General features: G+C 40.4%; 1 protein-coding gene across 3 annotated transcripts in view; it reads right to left on the bottom strand.

Annotated features, from left to right (window-relative positions):
* LOC128660711 (valacyclovir hydrolase-like) overlaps positions 1-25,179 on the bottom strand; it is a 122,930-nt gene that overhangs the window by 47,627 nt on the left and 50,124 nt on the right. For all 3 annotated transcript variants that reach the window (XM_053714672.1, XM_053714671.1, XM_053714673.1), the window contains exon 4: positions 18,263-18,416. In XM_053714672.1, the coding sequence (XP_053570647.1) occupies positions 18,263-18,416 (154 nt within the window). The remainder of the gene's footprint in view (positions 1-18,262; positions 18,417-25,179) is intronic.

Here is a 25,179-nt window from a genome sequence, read left to right as displayed (position 1 = left end):
TTTACTATATTCCAAATGGGTATATGTATCCCAAACATCTTCATACATTGAGTATCTTTAGTCTATATATATTTCTTTAAATAGAAGACTTTACCCTCTAGTCGCTGTATCAACATGACCTCTTGTTCCCAGAGTTCTAATTTCTAGCATAATATGCACTCTCTCCTCATAGTCAAATTTTCCCACTATCTTATAAGCATAAGTTGATTAACTATTTTTAGTGGAGACGCATTTTGAAATACCTTAAGGAGCACACATATACATACTTAATTAATATAGTATACTATATTACGATTTCAAATAAATTAAAAAACTATTTCAGTAACCCTGTTTATTTTTCACCTTATTTTTTCACCTTATTTTTTCACCATATTCTTAACATTTTTTATTTATCTATATCAATCTATTATCACTAGCTCATAAACGTCTTTAAATATAATATTTTATCTCATAACCACTATATTAACATGACCTCTTGTTCTTAGAATCTTAATCTTAAGCATTAACATGCACTTTGGTATATCTAAGAGGAATAGAAAAGTACAAGTACACCAAGTCGAGTAACTTTTATTTTTTAATTTTAATTTTTTTCTTTTTAGAAAAACTTGTAGTAGCATTGGTAAATGTATGTATATAATTTTAATAATGCCTGCTGCCTAGATTATATATTCTCTAATGTTTCCCAATTGTCACACAAGTTCTATGCTAATCAACGTTCACAAGACAGATGATTTACAAATACAACACACCTTGTGGGAGTCAAATTCTGACCTATCAAGAATAACATGAAGATATTTAAATCTGTTCCCCACCATGATGAGCATCTTGATAAAGGCCTACCCGGCTGAAACGCGTAGATTTTGCTCATCTGCACACTATCCATTTGGGGAACCCGGTTATAGTAGGCGAGGTGCATTAAAGCCGTCTTTAAAGTTAAGCGGTGTATACATGTGCATAATTCCTCACCCAGGATCTATTTACCGAGTTCTCACTAAGTCTATCAAGTAACTAATATACTTTACCAAACAGATTTCCAAGCCTGTGATTCTCTATACCGGAACAGGTAATAGGACCTGGAGGTACAGCCCGTAAGTTAAGTCTCGGCTGCCAGCAAATTCCTCGGCCCCAGGACTTACCTGCAACTTAGCCACGGCAATATACAGGCTATCCAGACGCAATAGGATTTTGTACTTTGCAACTGCAGTTTATTAGCAACACCGCTTGCCACCCACATTACATTGGAAATTACCACTGGAGCGGTATTTCATTCACCATCTACGGCTGTAAACAGTTTTGTTTCCCTATACGAGTTTATCCTACTATTTGAGGACGGTAATCCTATACACCAATACGGTAAACAACATCAACTAAATTGGGAAACATATGTTTGTCATTTAAAACATCTTGCTCACGAGACTGACTCCAATTAGGATACATAATCCATTGGTATCAATTTGTGCCCACGATATATATTGTATCTAATCACCTACTGTATCTTTAAGCCTTTTATATTTCTCTCAGTCTTTTGTGTATCAGTTGTAGATTGTTTTAGACTGTAATATGCATTTATAATCCTGCCATTTTGGTGCCGGCACCTTTTATATTTCTATAGTATATGTATTTGATTTTATTTATAATTAAAACATTTACTGCTATGTTAGACTTGGTGTACATTTATATTTAGTTCTACATAGAGGTTATTTTAAATCACACATATTTACACATACGTTTACACAGTCTTTCATCTAGTGCTTTTATTATTTAGCGCTCCATATGACCCCTTGTTTAATAAATAGCCAATTTAGTTAGCACTGTTTTTACAGAGTATTTTAGCCTCTTCCCTCATTAGTGTTAATATACACCTATCCACACCGAATTTTATCCGACTAGTCTCTAAGCTACATCAGCGCTACCCTTTACTCTGTTTTTTCTGTCAGGAAAACTTACTTAGACAGGTATTAAATGCAAGGAATAATACTAGGACTAGACAGAAGTACAAAGAGACAAAACTGACTAAGGACACAGCAATCCAACAAGAAACAATCAGGACAATGACGGCCATACAAGCCAAATACTACAGACATGGAAACAAGACAGGGAAACTTCTAGTGAGACTCACAAAACATACGGCACCAAATAAATACATCACAGCTATTAGAGGCAAATCCACACTGCACACCTACCACTAACATACAAAATACATTCAAAGAATACTACACAGCACTGTATCAAAGCCGAGAAATAGATATATATCATCAAACCACATTTTAGCAAACATTAAACCACCCAATAATCTCAGAAGACAGTTTACAAACATTGAATGAACCAATTTCGATTAAGAAAACTAGAGGGGTCTTGGCGGAATTGCCACTAGAAAAAGCTCCAGGACCGGACGGTCTCCCAGGAGAATTTTATAATATCCTACAGGATGAAATAGAACCTACTCTTACACACCTATATAACAACATCATGTCAGGGAGCATTAACGTATCAAAATACTTCACAGACGCACAAATCTGTGTCATCCCAAAACCAAACATGGATCCCCTCCTTCCGGAGTCTTATCGTCCTATTTCTTTAATGAACTCGGACTATAAGATACTCACAAAAATCCTGGCAAATAGATTGGCAAACATCTTGCCAGACTTAATTCATGGTGATCAGATGGTCTTTGTCAAGGGGAGGTCATCGGTGGTAAACATTTTTTGAATAACAAAGAAAATGAAGTAGATAACAAAACGCTAGACATCTGCATTCTATTAGTGGATGCCGAAAAGGCTTTTGATAGAGTTCTCTGGGACCACCTTTTTCACACATTAGACAAATTCGGTATAAAAGGACTCTTCGCACAAACAATAAAAATTCTATACACCCACCCACAGAATCCTCCCAACCATTCCCACTTAGAAGAGGTACAAGGCAGGGATGCCCCTTATGCCTCTTGCTTTTCAACTTGTCCATTGAACCCTTAGCCATCAAAATACGTGCAGGAACGGACGGCCTATGTATCAGGAAAATAAGATGCCACCTGTCTCTGTTTGCTGATGACATGATCTTATAAATTCAGAATTCAAAAATCAACATCCCCAAAATTATGCATATTATAGAACAATTTGGCCTAATATCAGGTTATAAAATTAACACTGACAAATCCGAACTAATGTTGCTCCACTCAGTAGTGCCCCAGTCCCTGTCTCCTTACAACTTTAAGATTGTAACTCACGCCTTTACTTACCTGGGAATCAAACTCTCTTCCAATTCCAAAGAATGGTACAACCTAAATTAAAAACCTTTATTTAGGGATACCCAAGATCTCATGAACAGGTGGTTGAAACTCCCTTTATCAATCTCTGGTAGAGTAGGACTTATCAAAATGATAATATTCCCCAAAGTATTATACCTTTTCCAGATGATATCTGAAATTTTACACAAATCGGACCTTAAGCTCCTAAAGAAGTCAATATTCGCCTTCATATGGAAAAATGCAAAACATAAAATATACTCACATAGAATGAGAGCCACAACTGACTCCGGGGAACTAGCAGTCCCAAATTTTTAATATTACAATTGGGCGGCACAGGTGAAATATGTCCTGGACTGGTTGATAGGGCAAGACCATTTTACCCTACCACAGTTGGAGGAACAAATAATAAAACCATGGTCACTGAGAGCAATACCATACATGCCAAACTAACAGGTTAGTAAACTTCTCAACAACTACCCCTTACTACACCAACCTATACAGGCATGGAAATAAAATTGCAAAAAAATAGAATTCAATTGTCAGATCATGAAATTCCTCCCTATACAAAGGGAATCCAGAATTTCCAGCAGGTATAGACACTAAAGTTTTTCAAATATGATGGGAAAAGGGACTGCACACAGTGTCACAGATAGTAGAAAGTCTGGGATCCAGAGTTAAAACATTCCAAGACATGATATTACAATATCAGCTTCCCCAAACGCACCATTTTGCCTACCTACCTGCAAGTGAAACATTACATCAAAGACTCGAGCTTGAGTGTTAACAGACTACTAAATGTGACTGCCCAGGGATCAACCACTATAACTATCACATATAAAATGCTCATAGGGGAGGCGGGGCTAGCGTCTGAACGGAGAAGACGTGTTTGTACAGAGCTCCCTGACTTTGGCGCTTTTATATTGCTAAAAACTCTAAAATTTCAGCTCCAACCAGCCTAAACTAACCTCCTAACATCCTTAAAGGCACTCGAGCAGCCATATTAATATTTTTGGCTTTTATTCCAAGACACCTGGCTACATACAATTGCTGCGCAACAAGCTGCAGCGTCACGCAACAACGGACTTGTATGACACCAAGGAAAGGAGCACATCTTCCATAAATCACCCAGATACATTCCTCCGGAGGGTCGGGGGTCCGCTCCGGAGGATCGCAGGTGTGAGTTTTAGGTGGAGCAGAGAAGCGGTGCTGTCCGCGGCACATTACCGGAGGCGCTGAAGTCTGGAGGCCTACTTGCTGATACCGGAGACGGATTCCCCCGCAACAGTAACCGGATTGGAGGTAATCACGGGACTCAGACATACAGAACATTCAGACAGACACTCCACACAAGCAGGGTGACAAACCTAAATTGAGGAACAAGCAGAATTCGTTTTGGCGCGAAAACTCCGCCATCTTGACTATAACTTTCTAGGCCTTAGGGACCTGCGGGACCCATCGCACCAAAAAGGGACAGAGTACTGAAACCCCCAAAATAAAAGATCGGAGGGTGAGGCAACCAGATACTTCTGATCCTCGAAGCACCCTTGAGATAGAGGAGAGGAAAAATACAGAATAAAAAAGGCTAAATCCTTTGCAAGAGTTTCTGAACACAAAGACACAATACAGGCCTCCCTTACCTAAACAACTCCCTGACAGGCCTCCTACCAAGCGAGCAGTAAAATCAGAGTACTTTAATCTCACAGGCTAGGACCATTTTCCAGCAAGGGAGCCTAGGAGACCCTACACTTCATAAAAGGATAAAACCTGCCTTTTCCAAAAGCTTAAGCGATTGAGTAAGGGATCCTTTCAGACCGGATCACTGAGAGTGTCACATAACATAATCACTATGCATTAAAACTCATCCTGGGCTGTACAGTTCCTTACCACGTCACCCCTGTTAATTATAACAACGCCATCTCCTGAACCTAGAGAGGCAGCACTAGAGGCTGTGCTTTGGGATTCACATTGGGAGTGTTCAAAGGGGCGAAAAAGAAGTCACCAGACTGAGGAACTTATATCACACACGCAAGTCACCTTTAAATTTATTCAAGCTGCCCTGAACCCCTGCGATGCTTATCCAGTGAGCAAAGTGAAATGTGGGTGAAGTAGATCAGCCTTGTATCTCCTAATGCATAGAATAGGATCTCATCCCACATCAATGACACAGTAAAAAAATTCTGCTCTATACAGCTTAACGCTGAGTCGTCGGCTAAACCAGAGTTTTTTGTCATATCAACATTCTTTCCCTTCAGGGGTCTTCCTTCATAACACATGATGAAAAATAAAACACAAACTGTCAAGGAGTGTCTGTCCAAATCCCAACTAAAGCATAAACAACAGAACAAAAGCTCCCCCCCCCCAGGGAGATACTTTGGACTCCAGCATGTCAGAAATATCAGCGTCTCCCCAGACTGCTACCCAAAACAAGGAACTGCTTATCCAAATCAAATCTTTATTTCAAGAAGAACTGAAATCTGCATTATCTGACCTTCGTCAGGACATCAAAGAAATAGGTACTCGCACAGCAGAACTAGAGGAAAAAACGGATGTGATAGCAGAAGAAATACCCCATATACAAAAAGCTATCTCAGACCATGAAGAATATATACATAAATTAGAGGATCAAACTGAGGACCCGTAGGTCTAATCTCCGAATCAGAAACTTACCAGAAACATACAAAAACCTAGATGAAAGCAAAGAGACAAAGAAAAACTAAGAATACTTCAAATACCCAGTCGGAGACTGAGACCCCCTCTGAGGATGAAGAACTCCCACCGACTTGACAAAATAAAAGGCCCTGAAGAGCTTTGAGCCTCACTAACTTTGGTTTACTAAGATTGGACTTGTGGTATTCAAGTCTTAAAAGAACTAAAATGCCTACCTATCTCTCTAGAAGAGACTTTAAAAGTTATGAGTTGCAAATTATTTAATTTTTACCATTACTACCATTGCAGGTTAAGCTATACCTGAGCCTCACTCAGGGGATGCTGTTGTTGTTGCACTAATGTCTATACTGTTGTTACTGTTACTAAATTGGTTAGCAATCACTGGGAATGTTATGTCTGTCATTGTAACCTCATTAGAGATCCTTCACACTAAAGTTCCCTTTCCCTAGCTCCCCATCCCTTTATTAATCCTTGTTTAGGAGATACTGATCTAGATGTTGTTTTGATGACCCTTCACCCTACACACTAACAAATTTTCCCTGGCTAGGGATATTACTCTAAAGTTCTGGATTATTTGGTTCACCATCACTTATTTTTTCTTTGTTCAGATATGTCGTCAGTCTAATATGGTTAATCCATCTGAATTATTTCAACTTAACCTAAGTGTCTATTGCTGTAAGATGAATACAGGTTGGTCCTCACGGTGTGGTCCCAAGGTAAGTCCCGGCTCTCTCACTCTCAACATTACACCAATAGCATGGCCCAAGTCAAATCTCGCTACAGTCTGTGGCCTGTCTGCCCCCTGGAGGTTAATAAAACTAAACACCACTCTTCTTGGTGCATATACTAAAGAAATCTTTTTTATCCCAATATGTCTATAAAAATCCTTTCGCATAATGTCAGAGGGATCAGCTCTGACCTAAAAAGAAAGAAGGCTATCTCCACATATAAATCATTACATGCTCACATAGTCCTACTACAAGAGACTCACTTTACTAGAGACTTCACGCCCAAGTACTGGGACAAAGCATACCCAACGCAATATCATGCGATTAGTGGGAAAAAGAAATGTGGAGTGACTATATTGCTACATTCCTCTTTAAACTTCAAAGAGGAAGAAATTATCAGGGATAGAGAAGGAAGGTTTTTAATAGTTAAAGGTCTGATTCAAAACACCCCGATACTCATTGTAAACGTATATGGCCCCAATGAACACCAGGGCCCCTTCATGACTAAACTAAGTAAACTACTAACCCAGTGGAAAAGATACAAGACCATTATGGGGGGCGACTTCAACCTATCTCTAGACCGCGACCTAGATAAAACATCAAACACAACTTCCAGGGTTAGATCCTCCGGCTCAACATCACACATCTTGAAAGATTTCACGTTAGACCACAACCTGATTGACAGTTGGAGATCCCTACACGAAAAGGATAGGGATTACACTTACTACTCCCCTATGCATCACACTCAATCTAGATTAGATTACATATTCCTTAGCCAGATCCTGATACCTCTCCTAATTAACGCTAAAATAATAAACTGTCCTTGGTCAGATCATTCCATGGTAGAAGCTACAATAACGGGAATCTTAAACCCAGATAGGGCTAAATCCTGGACCCTGGATGCCAGTCTAGTACAAGATGCTCTAATCTCACAAAAGATTAAAGAACGCATAGCAGAGTTTAAATACAGGCAGTACCCCTAAACCCATCTTCGTATGGGGAGCACTAAAGGCCTACATAAGAGGCAATTTGATTTCCGAATCTAATAACAGAAACAGACAGCAGAAAGCTAAACTCTCACAACTACAAGCTAAGGCCAATATAATAAGATCCCAATTCACGACCAACACTAGCAAGAAAAAGAAAACAGAACTAAAAACCATAAACGATGAAATAAACAAAATACTAGATAAGGAAGCAGCTAGATCAATCAAACAGATAGACACACATTACTACATATACGGGAACAAACCCGACAAAATGCTAGCTAACAAACTCAAGGACATAACAAGAAGCACCACAGTCCCACAACTCCAACTACCTGACCAAAAACACACTAATGACCCCCTCCAAATTGCTAACACTTTTGCTGATTTTTATCAGAATCTTTACAACCTTCCTACACGCCACGGCACGACTGATAGGGCTGAGAAATTAAATGCTTTTCTGGAAGCAAACTTGCTCCCAAAAATTACAGAGGATGAAAAATCCAGCCTAAATTCTCCTATCTCCGAATCCGAGATAAAACATACCATTAAAAACCTAAAAAGTTCTAAGACACCTGGCCCGGATGGCTATTCCGGAATTTTCTACAAATTGTTCTTGGAAGAACTAACTCCCCTACTCTCTCAGGTATTTAATTCCATAATGCAAAAAAAGAAAATCCCCAGTGAAATGTTAATGGCCAGAATAGCTGTCATCCCAAAACCGTGGAAAAACAGGCTCCATTGCCAAAACTACCGCCCCATATCATTAATAAACCAGGATGTAAAACTCCTCACAAAAATTCTGGCCAATAGGCTTAATCCCATCCTGGAGAGGCTGATCCACCCAGACCAGGTTGGCTTTATTAGGAATAGGGAGGCCCCGGACAACACCCGCAAAATTATCGATCTGATCAATCTGGCCACTACTGAAAAAACGCCTTCTCTGTTCCTCTCTTTGGACGCAGAGAAGGCGTTTGACAGAATCAATTGGGAGTATATGTTTGCAGTCCTAAAGAAAGCAGGTATCACAGGAGCTTTCCTTGATGCCCTCACAACACTATATTCCCAACCTTCAGCATTTGTGAAACTCTCAGGCCCTTTATCCCCTCTTTTATTCGCCCTCTGTATTGAGCCACTAGCTATTCAAATTAGAAATGACCCCGATATCTCTGGACTCCGTATTGGGGCTAATGAATATAAAATTTCGCTATTCGCGGATGATATCATACTTTCATTGATTAAACCCCTCCTTTCTCTCCCTCCTTTATATGCATTACTCCAACAGTATGGCGTGCTCTCTGGATACAAAATAAATAAAGATAAATGTGAAGCACTTGGAATCAACTTACCCCAACACACTAAAAAGCTTTTAGAAATGAATTTCTCTTTTACCTGGGCCCACAAAAAACTGAAATATCTGGGAATTAATCTTACAACCGACATTTATACTTTATACCAAGCAAACTATTTACCAATGTTCACTCACATTAGGAATTTAATAACGAAATGGCTAAAGCTTAAGATTTCCTTTTATGGCAGAATAGTCTCAACAAAGATGACACTGCTCCCGAAACTATTGTATCTATTTCGCTCCCTTCCGATTTCTGTCCCCATTTCTGAACTCAATGCACTCCAGAGAGATATTTTGCGCTTTGTATGGCAAGGTAAGCGTGCCAGGATAAACAAAATCATGAGTACGCATCGGAGGGACGGAGGGTTAGGTCTCCCAAATTTGACATCTTGTTATTATTCAGCGCGCATGGCCCAAACGATACATTGGTTTAATCATATAAAACAACCCTTATGGACACAGATAGAATCACAGATTGCCAAAACCGAACAGATCTCTAGTCTCTTGTGGACTCCTAAAAATGATGCCCACCCCTCATTATGTAAATATGTAGCACTCTCTCACACAATCTTTATATGGAATAAATTGACTGCCAAGTTTCCCCTAATCCAGGAAAAATCCAAACTAATACCTTTAGTCTTACCACAAACTACGATAGACCCACACATACAGAAAAAATGGGCTAACAAAGGACTGTACAGAATTGCAGATGTATATACTGACGGAGGTTTCATCTCATTCGAACAATACAGAGACATTGACCCCAATGACAAAAACATTTGGTATCATTACTTGCAGCTAAAATCTAGAACCAAAGCAGTAACTGACCTCTCCAAACTACCATTGAACACTACTTTTGAATCATTATGTCTAGCTAAGGAACCGATGCACAGCACAATCTCAACACTATATCCCACATTCCATGGCAAACCTAGAGAAATCAAACCTCCACACATACTGAAGTGGGAACGAGACTTAAATAGGACTTGGTCCTTGGAGACTTGGACTACTAACCTGGCCAAAGGCCTCTCCTTCTCACATAATGCTTTGCTGAAAGAAAACTACCTTAAAGTTGCATTTAAATGGTATATTTACCCGTCTAGATATGGGGGTTCAGGGAACCCCTGCCTAAACCTTTGCTACAGAGGTTGCAACGCTAGGGGTACATATCTCCATATGTGGTGGGAGTGTGATAGAGTAGGAGAAATATGGGAGAAAGCCTCACAGTTACTCAGTGAGCTTTTCCATAAGAATATCGTACTATCTCCCGAACAAGCTTTACTACACTTCCCGATCCCCAATATTTTAAAACAACATCAAAAATTAGTAAAAACTATCTGCACAGTCGTAAGGATTGGCATTGCACAATATTGGAAATCCACCCCCCCAAGTTTCAACTTGATTGAAAAGAAAATAATTCACCATTATGAAATGGCCAGTTTGGCAGCTGAGAATCTGAATACTAGAGACGAGTTTATTGTTCAGTGGGAACCATACATAATGTACCTTGAAGATAAAAGACAGAGAGGTAGGGTGTCCTGTTAGACTAACCGGATAGACTAATGTAAATTTAAGAGAGAGCCGGGACCGATGGATCGTTTGATTGATAATTACCTCACTTGATTTTATTCTTGCCTGCTAACTGCTAATAATGTTTATACTTATTTTCTTTTTTTTAAGGACGAATGTGCACCATACATATAGACTCTAGATTATCAAATGTAAACGATGGACACCATTGCAATCTTTTGAAATGTTTTTGATTGACCTGACTGTATATACCTGAATTTGTTATAAAAAAAAAAAAAAAAAAAAAGAAATTAATAAAAAACTTTTTCAAAATAAAATGCTCATAGATTGTAACAATAAGGACACACTAACACATATACGCCCAAAGTGGACTAAATTACTGGGAGTGGAGATATCTGCAGCCACAATAAAACAAAGCATCCAATCGACTAGGTCAGCCACCATGTCTGCAAACATCAGAGAATCCCACACCAGATTACTGGTAAAAGCATACCACTCCAAAAATATATAAAAAATGGGTTCCCCTAGCATCAGGCAAATGCCCAAAATGCTTGTCAGAGGAAGCAGGCCTTCTACACATGATTTGGGAGTGTCCCAAGCTGTACAGATTCTGGGGCATTACCATACTTTGGATAAATTCCACAATACACCTCACACTAGAGGGCTCTCCCCGGCTGGTGGTCTTTCTGTCCCCCCTCGGAAACAAGGTCACTATGCCACAACGTACTCCTACAGGCTAGACACATGATTTTTCAGAACTGGTTAAAAGAAATGGTACCCACTTTAGCGAAACTGAAACTTAATATCCATATGCAAATGGTTTGGGAGCAATCTGACACTTTAAGAGACATGCAGAAGAGAACACCACATTTCATGAAAAAGTGGGAGCCGTACATACAACAATTAGACGACACTGTGAAGAAACAAATCCTATACCCACTTAGAAATACAGAATATATACTAGAGGCACAGTTCAGAGGGAAATGGCAAGTAGAATGGAACGACAGATTTAAAACACAGGTAGACTCAGAGGGGTAATCGGAACACAGATAACATAAAAAGCCACCAGAGACTAGGCACAGTTAAAAACCCAACCAAGCAGAAGTGGCACCCCGGGAGGTCAGCTAATATGGACAGTTGAACAAACAAGAAACTCGCTCGCTGCAGCAGTTATGGTCAGGACTCGGGATGGGTCAAAATGTTTGATACACGAAAGAACCTTTTTCTTTCTGTTCTTTTTTTTCTCTTTGCCTTTACTTTTCTTGGTTTGGTTTATTGTTTTTAGGTTATTTCAAAGACTTAATGTAGTGTGAAGTAAGGGATAAGATGGTAAGAAGGGGGGTGGAAGGGGGGGAATAAAAGAAAAATGAGGAGACAAGAATTACTGAAAGAAAATGGACTACCCAAATACAAGGATAACAAACTTTAAAAACAGAAAAGACACACAACATAGTAATCACTATCTCTTGTTTTATTTTTACTAGGTTCCCCTTTTCTTATTGTTTTTGCTTTTTTGTTGTTGTGACTTCACAATTAATGATGCTTAGTATTATTGTTATCTATATTGGGAAATTGTAATCTCTGTATAAATAAAGAATTAAAAAACAAAACAAAACAAAAAAAAGCAACACTGTTTTTTTCATTTTGTGTTAGGAAAAAAAAAACAATCATTGTTTTGCAGTTTCTGAACTGATTTCCCTGCTGAGGCCAATTAGGGACAGATATGTGGCAGGTTTAGCCTTGTTAAGACTGCCATGTGCACTTCAGGTTTTCAGAATTAGAAAACTCTTACAATTAAGATTTAAATGACAGGAAAATGGGGAAATAAACGATAAGATTTGCATTTCATATTTATTTTACTACATTTAAACACTTTATATTACATTATGTTTACCATCCCTTTAAGTATATTGGAATCTTGAAATATGTTAATAATAATAAATTGTACTGAATTTTCTGAATAATGATTACATCTGATTTTAATTTAGCAAGTGTATTGAGAGTTCATTTTCACTTCAGTAATGTGTTTAAACATGCTGTCAAATGAATCTCAGAACAGTATTCAGCGAGTCTCTACAAAAAATAAAAGATAGGGCCAGATTACAAGTGGAGGAATAATGGAACATACTAATTAGTGTGCTAACCCTAAACCGCCATAAAATCTATTCATTTTAACTCCTAAACCTCCCTAGCCCCTGTCAAAATAAACCTCAAACCACCGTGACCAAATTGTAATTAACCCAATAATCACTAGACCTTTTAAACTCTTTAACCTCCTTTGCAATAAAACCCACAACTGCTAAAATCCCCAACACTATTAACCCCTGAACCTCCAAAAACCCTTTGCGATAAAGTTCCTAACCACCATAAACCCCCACAATTAAACACCTAAGACCTCCACAACCTAAGTTGAACCAACCATTAAGAATGGACACTCCTATTAACTGGTTCAACCAACAGGATCAATTCCTATTCCTATTGGTTGAACTAACCATGCAATATAAAGGAAATAATTTCTACTGCCTGATTTAAATTTTACATTTTATAATTTTTTGGTTTAGGGTTTTTTGGGTTAAAGGAAAAGTAAACTATCATGTACCCGTATGCAGAATCACACAGCCCAGCAAAAATTAGTTTAACTTTAATTCATCATTTTTTTTAATCATTATTAGTTATCTCTGTAATGTACCTTTCAAAACGCAATCCTATCTCGCTGTCACTCAGCCTGGATAAAAAAAAAAAAAGAAAATGTATGCTTACCTGATAAATGTATTTCTTTTTTGACACGATGAGTCCACGGATCATCTTAATTACTAATGGGACATTCATCTCCCGGTCAGCAGGAGGCAGCAAAGAGCACCACAGCACAAGCTGTTAAATATCACCTCCCCTCCCTCCCAACCCAGTCATTTGACCGAAGTAAAGGAGAGAAAGGAAGTAACAAGGTGAAGAGGTGTCTGAAGTTTATAAAAAAATCTGTCTATTAAACAGGGCGGGCCGTGGACTCATGTCAAAAAAGAAATAAATTTATCAGGTAAGCATAAATTTTCTTTTTAATGACACGATGAGTCCACGGATCATCTTAATTACTAATGGGAATCAATACCCAAGCTAGAGTACACAGATGATACGGGAGGGACAAGACAGGGAACCTAAACAGAAGGCACCACTGCTTGAAGAACCTTTCTTCCAAAAGCGGCCTCAGTCGAAGCAAAAGTGTCAAATTTGTAGAATTTTAAAAAGTGTGAAGAGAGGACCAAGTTGCAGCCTTGCAAATCTGTTCCACCGAAGCTTCATTTTTGAATGCCCATGAGGAAGCAACAGCCCTCGTGGAATGAGCCGTAACTCTCTCTGGAGGCTGCTGTCTCATATGCAAAACGTATGATACTCTACAGCCAAAAGAAAGAGAAGTAGCCGTAGCTTTCTGTCCCTTACGTTTTCCTGAGAAAACTACAAACAAAGCAGAAGACTGACAAAAATCCTTAGTCGCCTGCAGGTAAAACTTTAAAGCACAAACCACGTCCAAATTGTGCAGAAGTCGTTCCTTCTGAGAAGTAGGATTAGGACATAAGGATGGAAAAACAATCTCCTGATTAATGTTCCGATCAGAAACTACTTTAGGAAGAAATCCTAATTTAGTATGCAAAACTACCTTATCAGAATGAAAAATAAGGTAGGGGACTCATACTGCCATGCTGAGAGCTCTGACACTCTGCAAGCAGAAGAAATAGCAACAAGAAATAAAACTTTCCAAGATAACAATTTAATATCTAAAGAATGCATAGGCTCAAATGGAGCCCCTTGAAGAACTTTAAGAACTAATTTCAGACTCCATGGAGGAGTAACTGGCTTGAACACAGGCCTGATCCTGACCAAGGCCTGACAAAATGATTGTACACCTGGAACATCAGCCAGACGTTTGTGTAATAAAATAGATAAGGCAGAGATTTGACCCTTTAGGGAACTTGTCAATAATCCTTTCTCCAAACCCTCTTGGAGGAAAGACAAAATTCTTGGAATCCTAACTCTACTCCATGAGTAACCCTTGGATTCATACCAGTAGAGATATTTACGCCATATCTTATGGTAAATCTTTCTAGTTACAGGCTTACGAGCCTGAATCATGGTCTCTATGACCAAATCAGAAAAGCCCCGCTTGGATAAAATTAAGCGTTCAATTTCCAAGCAGTCAGCTTCAGAGAAACTAGATTTGGGTAAAGGAAGGGCCCCTGAATTAGAAGATCCTTCCTCAACGGAAGTCTCCAAGGTAGCAGAGATGACATGTCCACCAGATCTAAATACCAAATCCTGCGAAGCCAAGCCAGAGCTATTAGGATCACCTATGCCCTCTCCTGCTTGATTTGAGCAATTACCCAAGGAAGAAGAGCAAACGGAGGGAATAGGTATGCTAGACTGAAGGTCCAAGGGACCGCCAGAGCATCTATCAGTGCCGCCTAGGGGTCCTTGGACCTCGACCCGTATCTTGGGAGCTTGGCATTCTGTTGGGATGCCATGAGATCAAATTCCGGCTGACCCCACTTGAGAATCAGACCGGAGAACACTTCCGGATGGAGTTCCCACTCCACCGGATGAAAGGTCTGCCTGCTCAGGAAGTCCACCTCTCAGTTGTCCACCCCTGGGATGTGGATCGCCGACAGATAGCAAGAATGGGCCTCCGCCCACTGAATTATTTTGGTTACCTCTGTCAATGCTAAGGAACTCCTGTCTTTGATTCAATAGCAGGCTTCTTGGATAGTTTTCCCTTATTCCAAGACTGATTGGGTCTCAATGAAGGTTGAAACTGTTCCTGCTTGGAGGCGGAAGAGGAAGAATTTCCCTTGAAATTTCGAAAGGCGCAAAAATTACTCTGTCATCCTTTTTGTTTGTTTCTCTTATCCTGAGGGAGAAGATGACCTTTACCTCCCGTGATACCAGAGATAATTTCCGTCAAGCCAGGTCCAAACAAGGTCTCTCCCTTGTAAGGAATCGCTAAAAGCTTAGACTTAGAGGATACACCCGCAGACCAAGGTTTTAACCATAAGGCTCTGCGAGCTAGAACAGAGAAACCTGAAATCTTTGCTCCCAGTTTGATAACTTGAAGGGAAACATCTGTAATAAAGGAATTAGACAATTTAAGAGCTTTAATCCTATCCTGGATTTCGTCCAGGGGAGTTTCCATCCTGATAGCATCAGACAACGCATCAAACCAATATGCCGCCGCACTAGTGACGGTATCAATGCACACAGCTGGCTGCCATTGTAAGCCCTGGTGTACATCTTTTTGAGTAACCCCTCTAATTTTTTGTCCATAGGATCTTTAAAAGAGCAACTATCCTCTATGGGAATAGTAGTTCTCTTAGCTAAGCTGGAAACAGCTCCTTCCACCTTGGGGACTGTTTGCCAAACCTCCTTAACCGAATCGGCTATGGGAAACATCTTTTTAAATATAAGAGATAGAGAAAAAGGTATACCGGTCTCTCCCACTCCTTAGCAATGATCTCAGAAGCTCGGTCTGGTACCGGAAAAACATCTGTTGAGGAAGGTACCTCAAAATATTTGTTCAGCTTACTGGATTTCTTGGGGGTAACAATGACCATGGAGTCGCTGTCATCCAAAGTAGCTAAAACTTCCTTAAGTAACAGACGGAGGTGTTCTAGCTTAAACCTGAAAGATACAACTTCAGTATCAGCAAGAGGCATTACACTGTCAGAATCTGAAATTTCACCTTCAGATGCTACTACATTATCCTCCTCCTCAGGTTTCTGAGAGGGGGTATCTGAGATAGCAACAACAGCGTCAGAAACCTTGCTTACTGAATGTCTGATTTTCCTCTTACGCTTTCCCTGCAACATTGGAAAGGCAGACAAAGCATCTGAAACTGCAGAAGACATGAGAGAGGCGATGTCTTTTAAAGTAACTCCAGCGGGAGCTAGAGAGGAAGCGCAGGGCACTGCATGTGAGGGTGGTAAAATCTGGGACATATGAGGAGAAAGCTGCGGCATATATTGAACATTGTCATTAGATTCCTGAACAGCATCCTCTTTAGAAAATGTTGGTTCAGTAAAAAGTCTATCCCTGTAGTTTAAAGTTCTCTCAATACATGAGGAACAGAAAGGGATTGGTTGTTCCACATTAGCATCAAAACTTAAAGAGCATGTGACACTTTGTAAGGTCTCTTGGTCCATTGTAATACACAATTAACCATTTTTATTTTATTAAGTAAATACAAAATTATAGAAAAAACATTACTGTGCCTTTAAATAATAAACCATAACTTTTTTCCCCAGAAAACTAAAGCTTAGTCTAGAAAGGCATAACCCGCTAAAAAAAATGTTGCAGACACCTCTACACCAACTTGCTGAGGTGCCTACCTCCTCTGAGCAGGAGCCAAATGATCTCCACAGACAGCCTCCATTGTAAAATCGCTCCGGAATGAACCAGCAGCTAGACTAGAGATGGGTAGTCAGTCTCCGTTGAAAGGCCATTTAGCTATGTCGGGCAGTAAACAGACAACTGATTGCGTAGTATACTTGCTACTATACAGCGAAAAGAGCGGAGAAAAAGGGGGCGCAAATACTTGTTGCGTCCTAGAGGGCCTCCCATCGTGGGCGTGTCACAAAGAATATTCAGGTCGGTTATTTAAGTTATAAAACCGCCGGGAGATGTGGAACCACCGTATTAATCAAACCAGCCCCAGTGCCTGCGTCTGAGCTGTCAAAGTGTCCCCTATGTGATTGTGGTATATAGTGTTAGGAGGTCTAGTGGTTCAGGGTTTATTATGATTGTGGTTTATAGTGTTAGGAGCTCTAGTGTTTAGGGGGTTTATTGTGATTGTGGTTTAAAGTGTTAGGAGGTCTAGTGGTTAGGGGTTTATTGTGATTGTGGTTTATAGTGTTAGCTAGGAGGTCTAGTGGTTAGGGGTTTACTATGATTGTGGTTTATAGTGTTAGGAGGTCTAGTGGTTAGGGGGTTTATTATGATTGTGGTTTATAGTGTTAGGAGATCTAGTGTTTAGGGGTTTATTATGATTGTGGTTTATAGTGTTAGGAGGTCTAGTGGTTAGGGGTGTTATCGTGATTGTGGTTTATAGTGTTAGGAGGTCTAGTGGTTAGGGGTGTTATCGTGATTGTGGTTTATAGTGTTAGGAGGTCTAGTGGTTAGGGGGTTTATTATGATTGTGGTTTATAGTGTTAGGAGGTCTAGTGGTAAGGGGTGTAATTATGATTGTGATTTATAGTGTTAGGAGGTCTAGTGGTTAGGGGGTTTATTGTGATTGTGATTTATAGTGTTAGGAGGTCTAGTGGTTAGGGGTTTATTATGATTGTGATTTATAGTGTTAGGAAGTCTAGTGGTTAGGGGGTTTATTATGATTGTGATTTATAGTTTTAGGAGGTCTAGTGGTTAGGGGGTTTATTATGATTGTGATTTATAGTGTTAGGAAGTCTTGTGGTTAGGGATTTATTGTGATAGAGGTTATAGCAGTCAGGGTGATTTTTGCAGTAAGTGTTATGGGAGTTACAGGGTTTATTGCAATAGGAATTATGCTGGTTTATGGATTAATAGTGCGCCAGGGGATTTCTTAAAAAACAGCTCTTCTAATGTACTGAAATAGATTCCAGTCAATCAAGTTAATTCTCTTAAATTAAGTCATTTAAAAACAACTTGCTGGTTTCCATTATAATAAGAGTTATTTCATAGCTACTGCAAGCACTTTCCCATAGCAGTTGTCACCATAATAACTAGCAATACTTCTTACCTTCATAAAGTTTTACATCTTCATCGGTAACATATGCGTTAGCCCCCCAGACAACAAGCTTATGGATATGTGATGGGTATGTTCCTGCTGCAATAAGTGCAGTTATGCCACCATCGCTCCATCCTAGCAGAGAGAATCTCTCAAATTTGAGTGCCTGTGATAAAGGTACAGCATGGCTTTAAAATAGTATAAAAAAAAAATAAACATGATTTTTTTTTTTTTTTTTTTTTTTAATAAATATTTTTATTGAGGTTATTAACAAGTACAATTACATAATCATGTACATCAGATATTGAAAGTAATATAATAAACTTGGTTTCAGAAGCATAGGATAATCAAGTCGGTATACATCATAAATATAACAATATACCCGTATTTAAGCATCCAATTATATAAATATACAACAACCTCAGGTTTTTTATTTAAGGGGAGTCCCCTTGAAATATGATATAAAGTCATACACAATGGCTTCCCTCTGTGAACAACGGAGGCCTCTCTTGGACCTCATGAAAAGAATTTGAGACATAACAGGGAATTTTAGGGGAAACAAGAGGAAAAAAAAAATAACAAAATGGGCCACTTTTGGACCCGAAATATACATAACTGATTTGAGATAATAAAATCATAGTAGAAAACGTAGCAAAGGACTGTGAACAATGACCATAGTAATTATTGATGCTACATCATTTTATAGTATATTATAGGGAACCATCTTATGAACCTTAATGAAAAGTCTAGTTGTGATGTGTTACACAGTATAGATGTAATACTAGGATCATTAGTGTTGTGCTAAATAGGGCAGGAGAAAAAGTCTGCCCAGGGAGTAGGGATATATATGCAAATTAAGAGACATGTGCCTGTCACGGCTCTGGATCACTATATCATGGAAATATTATGCTAGTACAAAAATCTGCATGCTTATTATTCTATAGGTATGTTTCTACAGACCACTTCCTATGGTGACTTTAATTTAAGGTCTGAGGGCCTGCCACCTCGGCCGCAGGTAGCTTATTGCCCCCTAACCACAGTTATTAAGATAAACTATTGTGGTCTGATTTACCAAAACACAGTGGGTCTTGTGGTGTACTCCGGTGACCAATAAGAGCATATATGCAGTGTGAATTGATCAGTACCCGATGCAAATTGTATGTAACATACAATACCCTCTATTAGTGCAACTATGTTCTATAGTCCTATATTAACTTTGTCATGGATCAACTCTATATCACATTCACATAACTAAAACACAGCACTTCTGATCTAAAGTGGAATAAAACATCATAAATGAGTCACATGGAACTGCATAAGCACTCTAGATACCCCACACTCCCCTGGGATCCATTTAAAACATAATTATAGGGAAAGCATACATATACCCCCTAAAAACCACACATCTAGTGACATCAACATTTTATCTCTATAGATAGCCCCAGACAGAATATAGGCAGGAACTAAATTGTCTGTGTAACCAAAACAGTAAGTCCCGTGTGCATAACATTGGATGTAAATAAAATATTTGCCAAATGACTGCGACAATAATCATATTGCCCCCGGCCCCTCATAAGCAAAGATCAAAAGTACAAATAAGTTCGACATATCTAAAAGTACATCAATCAGTTAGTGAACGTAGCATGGGTCATTACAAGACCTCTTATCCGTATATAAAAGAACAATGATATATAACTAAGAACTGGGGTAAGGATCAACTTGTGAGTATGGGATCGCACTGCAGTTAATTACAAGTAGTAATGTGAGAATATCTTATTTTACATATATCATGCTATATATGAAAAGTTTCCTGCCAACTGGTCTAGGAGCAGTATATATGGGCGTTGTATCCACCCTGAACTCACTATGCCACTTGCTCAATTTGGTCATAGAACAATTTTGTAGCATTTAGGAACTATGCTGCAGGTTTATGCCAGTATTTTAGTTCAATAATAAAACTATATACATAGCTAACATACTACTGGAATTTATAATAGAACATCAACTGACCTAAACTAAATTTTCAAGTGGTAAAAGAGAACGTATATGTAGATATACAATTGGCAATTAGGAAACCTATAAATCAGAGCATTATGTAGAGCTCAACTGTAGCTGTCCACTTATCTAATTTTCATATATAAAGATTATGCAGTGTACAAATTCAAAAAGTTCAGACAGGTAGTCCCACAGTGATTGGACACACCATATTATCATATAAGGGATAACTGAGCTCTTGTCCAATATGAGCCCCTGAGCCCGTGTCCACTGAGACCAACATTTGTGGAGCATAGAATACATATATAGTGCACATCTTAGGAAATGAACATAGGTAGGGTGGGTTTGCACATAGTCTGACTGGTCTAGTCGTCATGAGAAAAGGACACTTCTGCTATGGGTATTACTAGTCCTATGACAGCTTTTGGAGGCATGATCCGTAACTGTCACGCTAAATAGCACAAGATTTAGCCCACACCAGTTCTCTGGGACAAAGTTCCAACGTCAGCTGCATTCCCATATTCCAGTCGACATATAGCAGTAAGATCTTTTGGCTGAATGGGTATATTACCATCAAGATTAGGAGGGAGCTCCCAGGATTTTCCTAACAGAAGAGGGATATGGCGTAGGCACCCGCGTACCTCGGCACCTCTCGCTTGTGAGTCCCGGCTTGTCTCAGTATAGTGCAGCAGAACAGGTACGTCCAATAAGGCCTCCGATGTTTCGATGGGCTGTGCAGCACCTTTCTTTTGCTGCCCAGTTGTTCCCCATAGAGTGTCTCTCAGATATAACGGAGCCGGAACTAGCTTTCCTGGTTCTCCCTCTTTCAGCTCATGAAAGCTCCTCAATGTGCTAGAAGCACTCTGTGTCACGGTTCCTTCCAGGTGTGGGCCAAGTAGATCAAGCAGGTCCCGCTGAAGTCTTGCAAAGTGTTCCGCTAGGGTCTTTTGTGCCTCTTTCTCCCACCGGTCAATTGCATCCATGATCCCCTCGCTACAACGGGAGGCCGACATTATAGTCTCACCTTGTGAAGCTTGCAGGGTTTTTAGCTCAGTAGTTATGATCTGCGGTTCTGAAGTGTCCAATGGGTGATCCAAAATTAAGCGTCCCTTAATTAGTCCAACTTCCCCATTTAGCAGCAATAGAACTGGACAGCACATACGGCTGTCATTCCTGACATATCAGGACTCAGGGAGGGTAAATGAGGAGCCAGGTCTGTTACTAGGCCTCCGCTGCGTTCCTCATCTATTCCGGTCTGCTTGGCTGGAATTCAAAGTTAAAAAACACAAAAATCCGTTCTTCAGATATTAATCAATAAGCTAGTTGTAATTCCAGGCTTGGATTATAAGTTTGAGAAGCGATAGGCAACGGATCTATCAGCTCCCGGAGTCAGCTAAAATTAAAAGCAGCCATCTTGGTCGGTGTTCGGACCCGCCCCCCATAAACATGATTTTTGATTGGAACAAAAACTTTTTACATCATTTTATAAAAAGGCAAAAAAAACACTCTAGTAATATATACACAGAGGTCATGAAAATATAATCCTAGAAGTCAGGTCCAAATTATTGAGCCGGAGAGGCAAGGACTTGACAGAGATACATTGTGTTTTTCAAAAAAGTTGTAGAAACCAGAAGTAACATGTCAACTACTGGTAGTGATGTCGCAAACATAAAAATTTGGGTTCGCGAACGGCGAACGCGAACTTCCACAACTGTTCGCGAACGGGCGAACCGGGCGAACCGCCATAGACTTCAATAGGCAGGTGAACTTTAAAACCCATAGGGACTCTTTCTGGCCACAATAGTGATGGAAAAGTTGTTTCAAGGGGACTAACACCTGGACTGTGGCATGCCTGAGGGGGATCCATGGCAAAACTCCCATGGAAAATTACATAGTTGATGCAGAGTCTGGTTTTAAGCCATAAAGGGCATACATCACCTAACATTCCTAAATTGTTTGGAATAACATGCTTTAAAACATCAGGTATGATTTTGTATCGATCAGGTAGTGTAAGGGTTACGCCCGCTTCACAGTGACAGACCAAACTCTCCGTTTAAAGGGACAGTCTACACCAGAATTTTTATTGTTTTAAAAGATAGATAATCCCTTTATTACCCATTTCACAGTTTTGCATAACTAACACATTTATAATAATATACTTTTAACCTCTGTGATTATCTTGTATCTAAGCCTCTGCAAACTGCCCCTTTTTTCAGTTCTTTTGACAGACTTGCAGTCTAGCCAATCAGTGTCTGCTCCCAGATAACTTCTCGTGCACAAGCACAGTGTTATCTATATGAAATACGTGAACTAACACCCTCTAGTGGTGAAAACCTGTTAAAATGCAATCTGAAAGAGGTGGGCTTCAAGGTCTAAGAAATTAGCATATGAACCTCCTAGGTTAAGCTTTCAACTAAGAATACCAAGAGAACAAAGCAAAATTGGTGATAAAAGTAAATTGGAAAATTGTTTAAAATTACATGCTCTATCTGAATCATGAAAGTTTATTTTGGCCTAGACTGTCCCTTTAACGCTCCGTAAACAACCACAAACAGTCCATTTGCACAACCGCAAACTCCCCATTTGCACAAGGTTGGATACCAAGTTAGCCATGTCCCGTTCCTTGTCCTCACTGATGTCATTGAAGGTCTCTTCCTCCACCCAGCCCCGTACAACACCAAGGGTCCCCGAAAGGTGACAACAAGCCCCCTGGGACGCCTGCTGTGTTTGGTCTTCCACCTCCTCAAAGCCACCTTCCTCCTCTGACTCCTCTTCTTCAGACTCCTCTCTCTGCGTTGCCTCTCTCTGCGTTATTATAAGGTGTGTTAAGTAGTACTATTCCTATCAGTTTAATCCCTGTTATGTCCCCTATCAGGGGACGTGTATATGGCATCCATTTTAGGAACCGGGAGATGGAAAAAGATGCTTGGTTGGTCCTCCTACTTCAAATTTGGGGCACTGCGCGTGCAATCTAATGTGCCACCAGATAGAAGTGGTGTGTTAAGTAGTACTATTCCTATCAGTTTAATCCCTGTTATGTGCTTTTTTTTTGGTTTGGTTTTTGAAGCCACAGTGCAGCACCAGAGGTCAGAAAAATTAGGCATGTACACATGCCTGAAAAATTAGGTATTGTTGCAGCCGCTGCTGTAGCAGAGGCCAGAAAAATTGATGTTTGTTTCCCAGGCAGAAAGTGCCATAAAACATTGCGGCTTGAACCCTAGTTGGTGGCGGATAAGTCATGAAAGTCATCCGGCATTCAGAGATAAAATACAGCAGCGTGTGGACCATTTTTAGCCCAAGGCAGCTCATATCATCAGGCCTTTTTTAGTCGAATGTATCGCCCAGTGTCAGTCCCTTTCGGATCCATCCCTCATTCATCTTAATAAAGGTGAGGTAATCTAGACTTTTTTGACCTAGGAGACTTCTCTTTTCAGTGACAATACCTCCTGCTGCACTGAAGGTCCTTTCTGACAGGACACTTGAAGCGGGGCAGGCCAGAAGTTTTATCGCAAATTGGGATAGCTCAGGCCACAGGTCAAGCCTGCACACCCAGTAGTCAAGGGGTTCATCGCTCCTCAGAGTGTCGATATCTGCAGTTAAGGCGAGGTAGTCTGCTACCTGTCGGTCAAATCGTTCTCTGAGGGTGGACCCCGAAGGGCTGTGGCGATGCGTAGGACTTAAAAAGCTCTGCATGTCCTCCATCAACAACACGTCTGTAAAGCGTCCTGTCCTTGCCGGCGTGGTGGTAGGAGGAGGAGGATTACTTTCACCTCTTCCCCTGTTAGATTCCCGTTGTGCTGTGACATCACCCTTATACGCTGTGTAAAGCATACTTTTTAATTTATTTTGGAACTGCTGCATCCTTTCCGACTTGCGGTAATTTGGTAACATTTCAGACACTTTATGCTTATACCGGGGGTCTAGTAGTGTGGACACCCAGTACAGGTCGTTCTCCTTCAGCCTTTTTATACGAGGGTCCCTCAACAGGCACAACAGCATGAAAGACCCCATTTGCACAAGGTTGGATGCCGAGCTACTCATGTCCCGTTCCTCGTCCTCAGTGATCTCACTGAAGGTATCTTCTTCCCCCCAGCCACGTACAACACCACGGGTACCAGATAGGTGACAACGAGCACCCTGGGATGCCTGTTGTGGTTGGTCTTCCTCCTCCTCCTCAAAGCCACATTCCTCCTCTGACTCCTCTTCCTCACAATCCTCTTCCAGCGTTGCCGCAGGTCCAGCAAGCGATGCTGATAAGGCTGTTTCTGGTGGTGATGGTGACCACAACTCTTCCTCTTCACGCTCATCTACGGCCTGATCCAGCACTCTTCGCAGGGCACGCTCCAGGAAGAAAACAAATGGTATGATGTCGCTGATGGTGCCTTCGGTGCGACTGACTAGGTTTGTCACCTCCTCAAAAGGACGCATGAGCCTACAGGCATTGCGCATGAGCGTCCAGTAACGTGGCAAAAAAAATCCCAGCTCCGCAGAGGCTGTCCTAGCACCCCGTTCATACAAATAGTCATTAACGGCTTTTTCTTGTTGGATCAGGCGGTCGAACATTAGGAGTGTTGAATTCCAACGTGTCGGGCTGTCGCAAATCAAGCGCCTCACTGGCATGTTGTTTCGCTGCTGGATATCTGAAAAGTGCGCCATGGCCGTGTAGGAACGCCTGAAATGGCCACACACCTTCCTGGCCTGCTTCAGGACATCCTGTAAGCCTGGGTACTTATGCACAAAGCATTGTACGATCAGATTACACAGATGTGCCATGCACGGCACATGTGTCAACTTGGCCAAATTCAATGCCGCCAACAAATTTCTTCCGTTGTCACTAACCACTTTGCGGATCTCCAGTTGGTGCGGAGTCAGCCACTGAAACACCTGTGCGTTCAGGGCGGACAGGAGTGCTGGTCCGGTGTGACTCTCTGCTT

This window comes from Bombina bombina, chromosome 5 (genome assembly GCF_027579735.1).
Source record: "Bombina bombina isolate aBomBom1 chromosome 5, aBomBom1.pri, whole genome shotgun sequence".
NCBI classification, from domain to species: domain Eukaryota; kingdom Metazoa; phylum Chordata; class Amphibia; order Anura; family Bombinatoridae; genus Bombina; species Bombina bombina.
This window is presented reverse-complemented; position numbering and strand designations above follow the sequence as displayed.